Consider the following 15246-nt stretch of genomic DNA (forward strand, 5'->3'; position numbering starts at 1 on the left):
ATTTTGTCGAAAAATGAATAGTTTCGGAAATAATTGTTTGCTTCCATACTTTTTCCCCACCCTGTATATATCTTGTCATTAAAATTAACTACAATTTTACGCTTTTGCAATACGATATTTAATGATATCAATTAATTTAACTAATTAATTTAATGGAAATCTGATGTCTTCTTGAGGGCTCTGAATAGTTGTTCAATTATTCCATCGAATGTTATCTCGACCTGAATTCATGATGCTAATTGATATAAAAATATCAGTGCATGACGAAAACGAAAATTCAAAACTCGATATACTTTCAGACTTTTTATTTTTAATTGGCATTTTATTTTTTATATTTTTTAATGTTAGGGATTCTAGAATCTTCAGAGATCCTTTTTGGAGAAGTTCCAGAACACTGTTTTTTGTACTAACATTAAAAAAATCATTCTAGAATTGTGCGATTAATTTTAATGCTAAATGCTTGATGAAGGCAAACGAGAGTTGCTCCTTGCAAAGTCGTCGCTTAACATAAGATACTTTGGATAAGTGCGATTGCGACCTGTGTTTTAATGCTGTGGTACGTGTCCCACACTGTGCACCGTGCACGCGCGAAGGTTGGCACGTTCCCAGACCCATCGATGCATTGCCATGGAAACGGCACCGCTGCTGTACGTTATGTTATATCGTCACGTTGCGCCGCTTTAGAACGGCAGGCTAGTTTCAAGGGCACTGCTCTATCGTGCCTTTAAGGAGTGCAAGGACGATCAATATCCCCTTTGCACCCTCATTTCCATCATTCCCATTAGTCTGCCGAATACCTTCTCACATCAGCAATCACGTACGTAAACGATTACTGGAAAGCTTGGAGAGCCAAAGTTGATCTAGAAGATTAGCAGGATGTCGCATATTTATCTTCTATCTGCGTATTTTTTAAAAGAGAAAATTATACATTTCTTCATCGCTTTTAAATGTCACGATTATCTGATTTATGTATGAAAATAAGTTAATCAATTCCATAAATGCTCAAAGCAAAAATATTCCACGCCAGCTCAATGTAATGCATGCAATAAAAAAAGTAATTCGACTACGCTTGACATTTCCCCGTCAGGATTGTGAAGTGAGATATATTGCGTGCGTGGCTGAAAGCCAATTGTTATGCCTGGAAGTACGTACTCGTTCGAATAACAATGCAGAAAGTGTTGGGGGGAGGGAGGTGGAGGGTATTTATGCGGCGTCAAGGCGAAATCGATCGCTTTAAAAGTGGCACGGTTTAGCATGTAGCCCCTTTATATTTCAGGAAGCACGCGGAAGAGGGAGGAATGAGGAGATTCACCCGGTGACCTCGTGCCGCGCACGGTAATGCTACTGGCAAACGGTGCTTCTATACCGACCATCGCCGGCGCTGTCGAGGAGGAGGAGGAGTACGCACGCAGCGAGGCAAACAGCGTGCATTACGATGGATACGTTACTGATCACACCGATCTGGCCTCGGAGGTCGATATCGACGAATCCGAGTACAGACGGGAGTTGCTTAACGATGTGAGTCGTTGTCCCGAAATCGCTAGATCCCATGATTGGAAATAAACCATTTAGTTATTTGTCATTTTTCTAATTATTTGTCAAATTAATTGCCATTTTTCTAATTTACATCATTTATCATAATCAGTCCATAACGTTTTTATCTTGCTTTTCTTTCTTTGGAGACATGAATGAGTAGATTTTATATTAAAATATTGATAGACAATTAACTTTGTTCATATATGCAAGGCATATATGATATCAATTTTGATGACTAACATGAATTTCTTTTAAATTACAGAAATGGCGAATGCTCTTCGACAAGGTATGTATAATTGCATTGCTTTTAGTTTGATGTTTATCTGTTTTTGGTGAACTAAATTTCGATTGGCCACTGTTTCAGTTCGATCCGGAGGGTTTTGGAGAGATACCGCTGGAGGACTTTCTGACAGCCTTGAGAAGCCCCGAATGGAAGGCAGAAATACCGACGAACAAACGTGACATACTTCTAACCAGGGCGAAAGAATCGCGTGTTGAAGCAGTTACTTTCCAGGACTTCGTCAATGTGGTGAGTGTGTAACTCTATTATTACATGCGCATGACAATTACCTTATTTCAGAAATGCGATATATGACATAATTGTATACAATGTAATATTACACTCATAATGTAATATTACACTCACGCAAAAACAATAAGATTTACTAGCGTTTGTATAATCTGAAAAACTTATATTATTAATTAAATTGTTTATTCACATTTTTGTAAAGATTATATTTAAATTCAGAGTTAAAAAAAAAGATTGATGTTAAAATCCTTAGAGCTGTGAGTATTGAATAGTTCGGTATATGGTATAAAATGCATTTATTCTTATTCTAATTTTAAGAAAAAATTTAGTTGACGTTATCAGATTATATAGATTTTCATTCATTTTTTATTACTACATTTATTTTATAAAAATTTTAATATTACCGGATGTCTGATTTGTGTACGGATGGCAAGTTTTCGGTCAAATGTGTTTCGTAAAAGCAGATGGTTCTGCAGTATGCTGTCCGCTCGACTGTGAAACGCTCGCTCGATAGGGAAGAACGACATAAAATCGTTCCTTTAAATATAAAAAATTCTTTTACACGGTTTCCCAGTTTTTTTCTTAATTTGATTTAGAGACAGAAAATATAAATTATATTAATATTGATATTAAACACTGCGATGTAACAGTATCTTATTAACAGGGACTTCATTTATCTTTCGTTAACTTAACAGAGATCTATTTTGCACTACGTGTTAAATAATAACGATTTTAACAATTTAATTTTTTTACTTTTCATTTCTTCAAAAGAGATAATACGCATAGTATAAACAAAATATGATAAAGCAGCAGGAATTTTCTGAAATGTTTAACAAGCATATTTAATTGATATTTAATATATGCACATAAATATATAAATTTTACGAAAATAAAATAAAATAACTCCATTTTTATTCAGCTTTAAAATTATTGATTGCTAAAGGAAAAAAGTACATTTACCTTGTTTCGAGTAATATCATCTTATGGTCAATATAACTTTATTCTAGATGGAGTCACTTTCAAGGTTTGAAAGAATTTTTATTTGTATGTAAAATAGAATAACATTATTCTTTAATTAAACAATCTTTTTATGTATAAAATTAATAACGAAACTCGGGTATTTTGCAAAATATCTAATATTTTATATTCTAAATTATTTTTTGGTGTATAATTTCATAGAATATTTATCTTTCCATAATCATACATCAATCATTTTTGTATAAAGTAATAAAAAAAAATTTATGGTCCAATTCCGCGAATTTTTCTGCAACATATATATACATATTTATTTTTAAATAATATTATATCATTTTTTGTATAAATTAATTTTTCCCGTTATTATGCACATAAAAGGAATAAGATAATCAGAACATATAGTAAATGCAAGATATAATAGTTATTTTATAAATGTTAGAAAAAAATATTATAGATGTTTCTGTTGCAATGATTTTATTTTTTTATTTCTATATATAAATTATATAGGAAAATCGACTATGAATATAGATTTTTCTTAAAAAAGTAAAGGTAACTTTTAAATCTAGGAAATAATTTCAACTATAACAAAATTGTATTTGAATATGTCACTTCGAAATAGAGAGAGAGAGAGAACAATTTTGATTTGAAGCATTTTTGTTAACAAGCACTAATCTCCAAGATATTTGAGGAATCGATGGAATTGTCATATGCGGGATTATCTCACGAATTATCTAGATTGTAGATAATCAGTGCGATATAGTTGGCACACACATGTGTCTCTTTATACTTTCCTCTCTGCTTTGTGCGCGCTATTTGGTATACCGCATATGTTTCGTTTGAGAATCGAGATGGGAAATTTGCGACACAATATAATCTGCTTAAGAGGCCGCGTCGGAATTTACTTTGGAGCACTCGATTTTCATCGATTTCTGCAAAAGCCGGATCGCGATCGTAGAGACGGTCGACGAAGAAGGTTTACGGTAGTTAAATGATGTTATTCTAACCGCGTCGGAATGTCTCATTGTCCGTCTATTTGTCAACCTGAAAAATGTGGGCTTCGGCCCGGATTTCACTGATCCCACCAAAACGACAATGACCGCGGGCAAGGAAACGCGGCTAGAAACTGACAGATAAATATCGGCACAATGATAATCTCAACGTTTAGAGGCACAGCGCGCCGACGGGTGGGCTTTTGTTCGCGCTTAAACTCGCTGACAAGTTTTTGGTGGTTTTCTACACGAGCTCCCTTTCGCTCGTGATCCCGGGAAGATAAACGGGTCTGACGTTGAGAGGCGGAAAATTGTTCGTGCACATATCGAAGCGATCCAAAATACGCGAGCTAAACGACGCGTAAGAAGAGTCTCGACGGGACTTGACAAAATCAACCGTGAGATTTTTTGTCATTAACTACGCAACAAGAATAATGTCACTGTCCTCTTGTGAATCATAGCTCCGTATAATTTTAATAAGATTGCTAAATGGAATAGCAGGGACTTTCGGTCCATCTTACCGCCTTAACGAATAAATGTGGCATAAGCCGTCTTTTAGAAATTGGCTCGAGGCTATTCTTCCGTAAGAAATTACAAAAAAGCAGTAGGTAGTCTATACAACTTTCTACGGTCGGAGATGGTCTGTTTGAAAATACTTCTCGTAAATTAGAAAATACAATGGATTTTGGCTGGCAGTCAGTGATGAAGACTAATATCTCAATTTATTGCAAATGTAAATGGAGAGGTAAGGTTCTATGTGTGAAAAAAATTAATAGCTAGGTAGACAGTCTAGATCTATCCGACATCGTTATCGCGATTCTTGATGTATTCGATCATTTCGGAAGGAATGTGCTTCTTTCGTGACTCAGAGACTCTTGATTTATGCAACTTGAACAGGCTATCTTTTTATACTCTTAGTTTTCCAACACTTTCTGTTCATTCTAACATACAAAACAAATATGGCGATTTGAAAACTTTAATTGTTAACACGGAATCTGAATTGATCATTCTTACATATCGTTTATATAAATACTATATATTTATTTATATGTAGAAGTTTTATAATCTTAATATCAAAGCTATTGAAACTTTTCTCATAACAAGAAAATATTTACATCGTAAACCCTTTTATTTACGCGTTCTCACGCCCCATCATTATTATTTATATATATCATGGAATCGAGAGAGACCTTTTTCATCATAGGCTAATCCGATTTAGCTAGTTTCCATGGCATACCTGCTTTATATTGACAAAATTCATTTGAGGATTATCGACTGATCCTCGTTTTGTAAATACTTGATCCGAAAAGGAGACCACTAGATTTCTTTCCTCACTATACGATTTATCTCGGAAGTATTCCGTAATATTAGTTTACGCTCTCCAATTTTGACTAAAACATATTTTTGCATATATATACGTAAGGTATAATGTATTAACAGTGAACAAAATTTATTCCGCTAAATTAAATTTAAGAAAAGAAAAGTTTTACAATGATAATCAAGTTGCTTTATGCAGTTATCTTTGCCAACGTAGAAAATACTATAATAAGATAATTATTGCACTGAAAGCATAATTTACTAAATATTTTAAAAGACAAAACAATTGAATAATTCTACAATACTTAATAACTTTATTGTCACATTGTTATTTTTATGTCTAACATTGATTACATTTTCAAAAGTTACTATCATTTTTTCGTAATAATTCGAAATATAGGTATTATAAATGTAGTATAAGTTTCTTTCTTAATCTTTTAAGATTTCAAATTTAAATATACATACTTTGAAGACTCACGTGTTGTCAGCCGCAGAAATCTTTGCTTCATTTTACCGGGGGATGTAATATACTATAATAGGATTATACCTGCAGGTGGCTGAAGGCAGTAGCAATTATTCAGAAGCGAGGAATCGCAAGTATTCTCGGTACGCTGCTATAATTTATGGTTGGCGTTGCCAAATGGCGGCAACTAGGATTTCCTCGCATGTACCGCATATTGCATTGTATAGCTTACGTACACTTATTCTGCATAATCACATAATAATTTCATTTATCATTAATATAGGCATAAAAATTAAAATATCTAAAAATAACATTTTATGGTAATAATTACGTTAAAGCCAAGACAAGCAGGATCCAACATGCAAAAATGATTAAAATTTGAATTTCTGAGGTGTTATATACTTAAATGGATATATAAGTATTCAAATTCATTTTTAACAAGAAACTGTAATATTGTATTCTACACTATGACGAAATATTATACTGTAAGGGACAGATTAAAGAATAAATAATTCGGTAATAACAATGAAGTAAATATCTATAAATATTCGTTTGATGTCATTAACTGTTTATCATTATTGGTTATCTTTAATCACTATTTACACTACAAAATTTTCGATTGTTTTATTTTTGGATTCCTTTGTTGGACCATTTCCACAGCATGTTTGTACGGTTTGTCGCAATCTCTTGATTTTTAACGATCCGTACGGTCGATTTCCCAGCGGGCGGCTTGTTCAACACGCGATAAGATCGAATTATCCCGCGGTGCACCCACTGCCCCGTTTCGCCCGTTAAGTGCACGGCCATTTGAACTTTAGCTCGTACTTTGGGTGTGCATACACGAAGGCGGAATTCCTGAGGAGCGAAAGAGAAACACGGCCAATGGGAGGAGGATTCGTGCCGAAGCTGCGATTAGCAATTAGTCCGGACGGAGGTGGTCACTCCATGTTTGCACAGCGCGGAACCGTTAATTAGCGAGAGAGACAGAGAGAGACAGAGAGAGAGAGAGAGAGAGAGAGAGAGAGAGAGAGAGAAAGGTACGGTTAGCGCAGAAACGGATTGGGGTTAGAGTGATAGAGGCAGAGGACGCTCTGTCGGCGCTTAGGTGGCCTTTGCCAGAGTTTCGGCAAGTCGTTGATTCCCGTACGATCGCGGTGGTCCTTCGTCTCTTTCTGTTCCTTTTCTTCCTTTTTTCTTCTCGTGTCTTCTCCAACCCCCTACTCTGTGAGGTAATTTTTTCCTCACTCCCCGCGCGTCACCGCCACCGGCTCGCCGCCCTTTTGCTCTTCCCGGATATCAATTATGTCCCCGTGGGCCGCACGTTGCGACGGTGGACCCACCGGTGTGTGTCTCTCACCTCCATGAAGGGGGCCCCGGTGCTCGCCTCGTTATCCCTCGCCGTGGGCGTCGAAATCCCTGTGTAAGGTCTCTCAGGAGCTACAAAGTGCAATTTAAGAAAATCCTCTCCTCTCTCGTCTCTACGGCTCGATCTCGTTACACCCTCCCGTCTTCGTTTCTACTTCGCGTTCCCTCGTTCTAGCGATAAATCCCGTAACAGTCGGTATCCTTCAACGCCTTCGACGACTTTCTTTTTTGAGTCGCTCAGCTGTTAACGTAACGAGTAAATTGAAATCTTTGTAACGTGAACTTAAGAATATTGCGTTTTATATAATATACTGTGCAGAATATTCACCGAATTTAATAATATTATTATAATTCTTTATTTTTTGCATAAAACAATAGGATAAACTCGGGTATGATGGCCATAGTTTTTTAAAATGCAAAAAACATACATTTATTCTTGTTACTTTTTGACAATACATGGGATATTACTTTCACTGAAGCTTAAAGTAACAAATACTATCGAAATTAAAGAGAAAATATTTAACAAAACTTTAATTTTATCAAAATATTACAAAGTATGCATTGGCCATCTTATCTGATTTTTAGGGAAAAGATGGCCATGATATTAAGAAAGATAGCCATAGTATTTATAAATAAATAGTGAAAATAAAAGTATTAATTATAGGTCACATTGCAATTTACGTACCTTTATTGTGTATGTAATGTTGATTATGGTAGCTTAACTGTAATTTATAGACATTATAACAGTTTTTAGCAGACACGTGCAAAACTTTGCAGATAGTCGAAAGAAAAAATATTAGATAATATTTATAATATTGTTATTTTGAACAGTGTATTCATATAAACTACTGTAAATATTGATTATCTTTAAGAATGACTATAAAAATGCACTATTTATTAATTATTGGAGAAATTATGGCCTATGGCCATCTTTTCCGTATGGCCATAATACCCTAGTTTACCCTATAGGAAATTATGGCTCCAACGAATTAAATCGTTAAACAGTTAAGAATGCCAATAAGAGCCGATACTTTCGTTCATAAAATATACCACTTACAATATTCTTTCGCGTTATGATCTACGTAACACGAGAACATACTCATGATATTTTTCGATAGTAGTATAGTGAAAGGCAGGACTGTCCTTTCGCTCTCGTCTCTTTGTTCCGTTTCTCCGCTATCGTGCAAAAGGACGAAGTATTCCGCGCGAGGCGGACCGACCTACGACCCCATTATACACGGGGACCCCAGACGGGACGCGTGATTCATAATATTAGATTTGAGTCGAGACCGAATAATGTAAACGCCACGTAGCAGGGCCTTATATACATGAGTGTCCTGTTGGAATAAGCGCAAGGGGCGTCACGTTGGCGGCGAATGCAACAACGTTGTGGACGACACCAACGAAGACGACGACGACGCCATCAGGAACCCCGCAGCCACCCACACCCACGTCGGCCCCTTAAATCTCCATTCTCAGGCGCGCCTCGATCCCTTTGAGCCTCCTCTATGCCCTCTGACAACGACCCCGGGATCCTTCGTCCTGCACACATGTAAATACGTTCTATCTGAAGGTAATTTAAGCGACGACTATCTTTCGTTATTCTTACATCTGTGTGCATTCTAAATGTATATGAAGACGTTGCATTATCAAACCTTTGAAAAATACGTTCTTTTATTAAAAACGTAATCAGCTTTGAGTTTCTCTTTCTCTGGGCTGTTCGCAAAGTTATTCATCCCAATTATATACTCTCATTTTCAATAAGTTCATCATTAGATTATTGCGTTTTAAATTTTGGTCCAAAAGATACCCGGCGAACACAAACTATTATTGCCTCAATGTTATAATTTTTCACTCAATAAATGTAATATAACGCATTGTACAGACAATCAAAGATATAAATCTTGATTTGATTAAATTTGTTTTGATGCAAGTATTACTTTGCACTTAATTCAAGACTTGCTCAATTAAAAATCTTATATCAATACAAATTCAAGATTAAAATTTTTAAAGCAACATTACAATATTTTTGCTTTATATATATGAGTATATTATGGTTGATTTAAGAATAGTCTTTTTTCTGTGATGTAGTTATAACACATTACTGAGTAGAAAAATGATAACATTGATGTATAACGTTACTGTTAGTTTGTGTTCTGCGGGTAACAATTGCATACATATCAGAAAGTCACTTATAAAATATGTTTAAATATATATCAAATACTTTTACGTGAATCTTATTCATTATTCTCACGAGAACGAGTAACGGCAAACACATTAACTTCGTCAGGCGTGAAGTCTCACACATTGCGTCCGGGATGATACGTCATCATTGTTATAATTATAAAAGTAGATTTGTCACTCGAAGCTAATTGTCCGGTAGAGTCTCACAGTTACTCGGTTGGCGTGTATTAGTGCATCAGAGCGGTAACGACAAGATTCCCCTATTAGAGGCAATTGGCTCACACCGTCCCGTTAAAAGCATTCTTAAATATGCGAGCTTATCTATGCGGATCGAAGACGCATGGTTAACGACTCCGTTCACATACCTTCCCTCCTCTGGTATACGAGAACGATCGACATAATGTCGTTACAGGCTTCCAGGCGACGATATCCCGTCCTGAGAACATTCGTTTCGTACGTAGCCACGGCGTAACATCGTCAAGGATCGTGGAATTAAGAGGAGATGTATCCTCCGCCGTCATTACGTCTCCTCGTTGGCGCGTTATCGAGTCGCCTGATCTCGCTCGACCACACTTCATCCCGCTCGACCTAAAAGTCTAAACGGCTTCTAATTAGGGGGACAGTCGAAACAAAACATGCCCAATCTCGGCAACACTTGAGATAAGTTACACGGGTCCGACGAGTCGCATACCACCTCGAGTACGATGGGCGAGCTACGATTTCCCCGCTTTCGTTTTTTTTGCGGTCCGGTTGATATCGATTTTGTTGTGCCACATCGTTGTCTGATATTCCGTGACGCGTTTTTTATTTAACGAAAATATTGCTCCATCTCGTTTCACGCGTTCTTTCGTCTCACAATTTATACGTTGCCGCGCATATTTATCGTACTCGGAGAAGGAATTCCTTAGCTTTAATTACGCGCTTCGTACTTGATGGATTGAAGCCAAGTTTGTTCGTTGGAAATTATTATTCTTCGTGTACTGGAGTTCGTCGATATTTCTACGTGTGCGGAACGTATTGTGCACGGTGGATTAATTAGCGCTTCTCGGAAGAGTATTTTACGACTGACAAGCCAGACGTGCGCCGCTGGCATATTATCTGTCTCTTGATCCCGCAACACGATGCTTCTCGAGAAATAATTTGCAAGGTAGACAAGTCGCTTGCTTAATTATTATCGCATGTATCGGCCACTTGCCTTGTGCGCTGCCAACTAAGATAAATCGAGGGTATTCGCCGCTTCGAGATCTTTTTTTTTCTTTTTTTAGAGACTCATCGTTTATACGATAGCAAGAATGTAGATAAAAGGACTTATTTGCAATCCAAATATCCAAATATTCCGTTTGGAGCAGATTGTTAAATTGTGAAACAATTAGTCTACATAGTATCAAACGTTGCATTCAAAAAATTAAAATATATTATTATTAGAGTTTATATTAATTAATAAGCTAACCATAAAAGGTCTACATATTTCTAAAATTTTATTAATGTAAATAAATGATGTAAATAATCAAAGGCCTAATCAATTTATTTCTTGACTGGAAATTAATTTTTGTAGTATACATACGTTATAATTTCAGGAAATAATTTCTCCCAATAATATCGAACAGCTTCTGGCTATTATAATTGCTGTTAATAAAGATTTATATTGATTGTAATTAATCACTTGATATGATATTGAGTTTACGTCTCAATCGCAGATTTTTTACCTCGAAAGATGAATGCTTGACATTCTAGGGCGTGCTGCCACCTGTTGGGTGGTTGTAGATATCGAGGATTGCACGGTGTCGCCAACTGACGAAGGGTAGGAAAGATCACTTGAGATGTAGGTTCCCTTTTTTCACAGCTTTTCGCTCAACCCCGATCTTATGGACTTCACCTCCTCGTACAGGATGCCACAGGTGCTTTACTGCTATAACCAGTAAACTTTTTCGTATTCCGGGTTACTCACGAGTTCGTCTCGCTTTTTAGTTGCTTACACTGCTGGAAAAGTAAATAAATTTAAAGTTCTCGGATTTATTCAAAGTCTCGCGTTTCTTTCATATGTAAAAATCAATAATTGAACTGCTACTGTAAAGCTCTGCGCATAATGGAGGAAATATTAGGAACAGAAATAGATATTAAGATTTCAACCTATCGGAAATCGTGTATTCCGGTGTAACTGGTATCTGATAAGTTAAAATCTTAATATTTATTCTTGTTCCTAATATTTCCTCCATTGTGTGTAGGGCCTAACTGTGTTATATTATTTATAAGTTATATAATTATATTCAAACGACTTGTTAACATTCTGAAATAATTCAATTAGGTATGCATTGCACTTTTAGAAGAATTACAATCAGTCGCACCTGTTGCATTTTTCGAACATCGTCCTTCAATTACGATAATCGTCCATCACGGCAAGACGGGTCAGCATAAAAATCATTTAATTATTTATCCGAAATAGTCTATTTCTCGCAATATTAATTATTATCTTTAAGATGACAAACTGTTGACGTTCCGCGATTAACGGACGATAATACACTGCGCGGTAGATTTCCAGCAATGACTTAACAATGCGTAGCTGGATATTTCATCATCCCTTACATTCACGCGTTCTGTCCGAAGGCTTCGGTGATCAATTATTTTGTTCGGTCGGTCGATAATAGCAGGTCGTAATATGGTCCATCGGCAGAACTGAACGTAGCCATCTGTTGTCGGCACGGTCTGCGACAAAACAAACAGCTTGCCAATTACTGAACCGAGCTGATTTCGGTGCCGCTCGACATAATTTGGAGGCCGCCGTGGAGGACAAAGGCGGCCCGTTTCCACCACGCCCACCATCGTTAAGCTCCACAACGAGTAGCTACCACGATCTACCACTACTACTATCACCTACCGTAGTCGCACCTTCGTTGCACCCTTCTCACTTGGTATCTCTATTTATGTTGCACAAGCCGCAGCTTCTCCCGCGTCGGCTGTCCTTTTGTACCGTTGGACAACGACAAGGGCTGCACCATTCGAGATCCGAAACAATGTCCGGGTAGTTTCGATAGCAGGAACAAAATATGACGTTCTTTCACGGTTAAACTTTTAAAGTTATCTTGAATTTAATTTTTTTGATTAACATTTAATTGAAAACTTTGAATAAATATGATATAACCGAAACTTAAAATTGACTTATTAAATTCATGGATTATAATTATCTATTAATTATTATTATAGGATCTTAAACTGTAAAATTGTACCTTAATTGTTAAATTGGTTTTTTATGTAATTTCTTTCGTGAATAATTGTTTCTGACTTTAATATATATAGATTTAAAATTTAGATTTTTACATTTATAAAAGTTTTAATGTTTATCATTTATATAATTTTTTTGTCGAGAATCATTTCTCACTTTTATATATTTAAAATTTAATCCTTATTCATCGTTAACCATATGTTCAGAAACGAAACATATATATGAGACGCGTATATGCATGTAACAGAGAAAAATTAAAAAATTCATGTTATTGTCGAAAGAAAAATGTACTACGATCCTTTTCGTATTTTTCTATAAATCACACAATCGTTATGCCCGCTCACGTAGTTTGTGCGCGACCCAAGTTTTATTCTAGTCGTCACGATTTTAGAATTCTCTTCCTTTCATAGATTCCTTTCAACCTCACTAAACCCCATCACGTTAAACTATTAAATTAATCGATATAAATATTTTGCTACAAGTAATTGTTATTTATTTATTCTGTCAGTACCTAATTATGCCTAGCGGCAAAGTCTATTATTTTCCTTTTAGTTTAATATTATAAGTATACTCCATCTGTTTATTTTTCGAAAACAATAAATATTCCTGTTTATTTTCGACGTTCAGGGAAACTTTGTTTTATGGATTTACGAGAAACTTAATTTTGATGTGACAAAGCTTTCTAATCCTCTTTGCCTTTCGGTGCTAAGGTGCAAGTTTTGGTAAAACGCATTCCTCGCGAAACGATTGCACGTTAAATAAGCAAGATTTAGAGCCCATGACAAAGGGATAGCAGAAGCAACGGCAGCCACCCGTCGTGCGCTCTTCGGATGCCGACGATCATTGTCACGCTGTTAAAGTACCCGTGTAACGCGTTGCCTTATGGCTACAGAATCAGTTTAACTTATTCCGAATCACGAATCTACCATTGTGGCTCTACAGGCGAGTCGGACTAACCAGCGGCACGATCGTATTTTTTGCGGGGGGGTTTATATTGTAAATTTATGTTTTTAACGACGTATACCCCGAATGGACATCACGGGCGGTAGAATCGCAGGCATTGAAAGCGCTATATATATATATACGTGCTCGAAAGATACCGACCTCCTCGCTCGATTGGGATCGTCTTGTCTTGGGATCGTTTGCGGATCCTTGCAAGTCTGTGGATAAAGCGGCGAGGAGCGTGTACAAGGCAAGGGAACAGTGGTACACCCAGGTACACCTGAGTGACGGATCGGGGGAACATGCGGGACGACCGCGTAAACCGTAGATGACGATCGGGAGAGGGCAGGCAGCGGTTATATGTAAGCAGACGGGTGGGTGGTTCGGGTCGATTCGAGTAAGGGCGACGAGGAAGTCGTGAGAATTGCCAGAATGCCGTGCGTGCCCGTCGCACACTCCTGAGGATTACTCGGGATACAAGCGCCGCGGGGAATCCGCAATCCATATAACCCCGCTTGCCGCTCCGTATTGGTGGTGCATCCAGAAGCGCGACCATGTACCTGCTGATGCTCATCAGGACTTGCGTGCCCTTCGCTCGTTTATATTTCACTCAGAGACATCGTGCCGGTCTTAACTGGATTCTTTACGACCTGCACCGGAATGTTTTCTCTCTCACGGCGTAGTTAATTTATACTTCGACCGGCAACATCTTATCAATTATCGATTGCAACCGTGCGAGACGCGTGACCGGAACATTTGTCTAGTTATTCTTTCTTGGTGTATATTCAGTATTATTTTGTTATTTATATGGATTAAAATTGACGATCGTCTAAACTATTCGATTAAACATATATCATGTAGTAGATACTATAATTATAATAAATAACTCTCTACTGGACAAGGTGGATTTTCAGAATGTATTCAGATTAGAAAGGGATGGGATCGGATTCGGTCTTTCTCATGTAATCAATATAAACTGAGTAAAAAAATAAATAATGAAACTACTTCTTCTGTTTATTTATTGCTGAAAAATGCAATAGTGATTAACCGACTTTAAATAATTGCAGTAAACTCTTTGCCTGACGAAACCATGAGTCACATTCGACCCCCGCTTTGCCATTAGGGGGCTAATGATTAATTATCAGAATAATTAATTTAATTCTTAAAAAATGGAAGAAAAAATAAAATCAGATTCTTTGGTACATTATCATCTTTTCTTTCAAGAATTAAATGCTTTTATGCTCACCACTGGAGGTACTTACAGATATAGAAGGAAGTCGATTCTGGGCAATCATCGTAGCTACCGCGCTCCAATTATCCGCAACTGCAGTTTCGTGCGAACGTGTATAACTCAGTTTTACACACATATAGATCGTTTTTACTTGCGCGAGCGTTACGATGAAGGAATGTTCAAGGCAGATTTTCGCATTTACAGCGAACTCACCGCGGGTTGTTTCGCGGCACGAATCGATCGGCGACCAATTATCGTTCGGACGAGTGGGCACTTACTGCCGCCTCGTTAACCTGTAATCATTGGTGAGGCGGTAAAAGTTTTCATTGCTATTAAAATCGTCCCTTCTTCTCTGACTTCCGTTAATTCAATTGTACTTTTTCTCTCACTTCATTTTACGATTAATTATTTCATTTCGTTCTTTTCATGTCGAAAGGTTTTTAGCGGTTTGTTTAAAGGAACAATTCGTAGAATTACTAAATTTGATAAATTTAA

General features: G+C 36.9%; 1 protein-coding gene across 1 annotated transcript in view; it reads left to right on the plus strand.

The window, feature by feature from the left end:
- The window catches only part of stet (stem cell tumor), a 449207-nt gene that overhangs the window by 3839 nt on the left and 430122 nt on the right, over nt 1–15246 (plus strand). Inside the window, exons 2-4 of the mRNA XM_018522193.1 lie at nt 1277–1518; nt 1799–1822; nt 1901–2065. Of these exons, the coding sequence (XP_018377695.1) occupies nt 1339–1518; nt 1799–1822; nt 1901–2065 (369 nt within the window). The 5' untranslated portion in view covers nt 1277–1338. The remainder of the gene's footprint in view (nt 1–1276; nt 1519–1798; nt 1823–1900; nt 2066–15246) is intronic.

The sequence above is a fragment of the Trachymyrmex cornetzi genome, unplaced genomic scaffold, assembly GCF_001594075.2.
Source record: "Trachymyrmex cornetzi isolate Tcor2-1 unplaced genomic scaffold, Tcor1.1 scaffold129, whole genome shotgun sequence".
NCBI classification, from domain to species: Eukaryota; Metazoa; Arthropoda; class Insecta; order Hymenoptera; family Formicidae; genus Trachymyrmex; species Trachymyrmex cornetzi.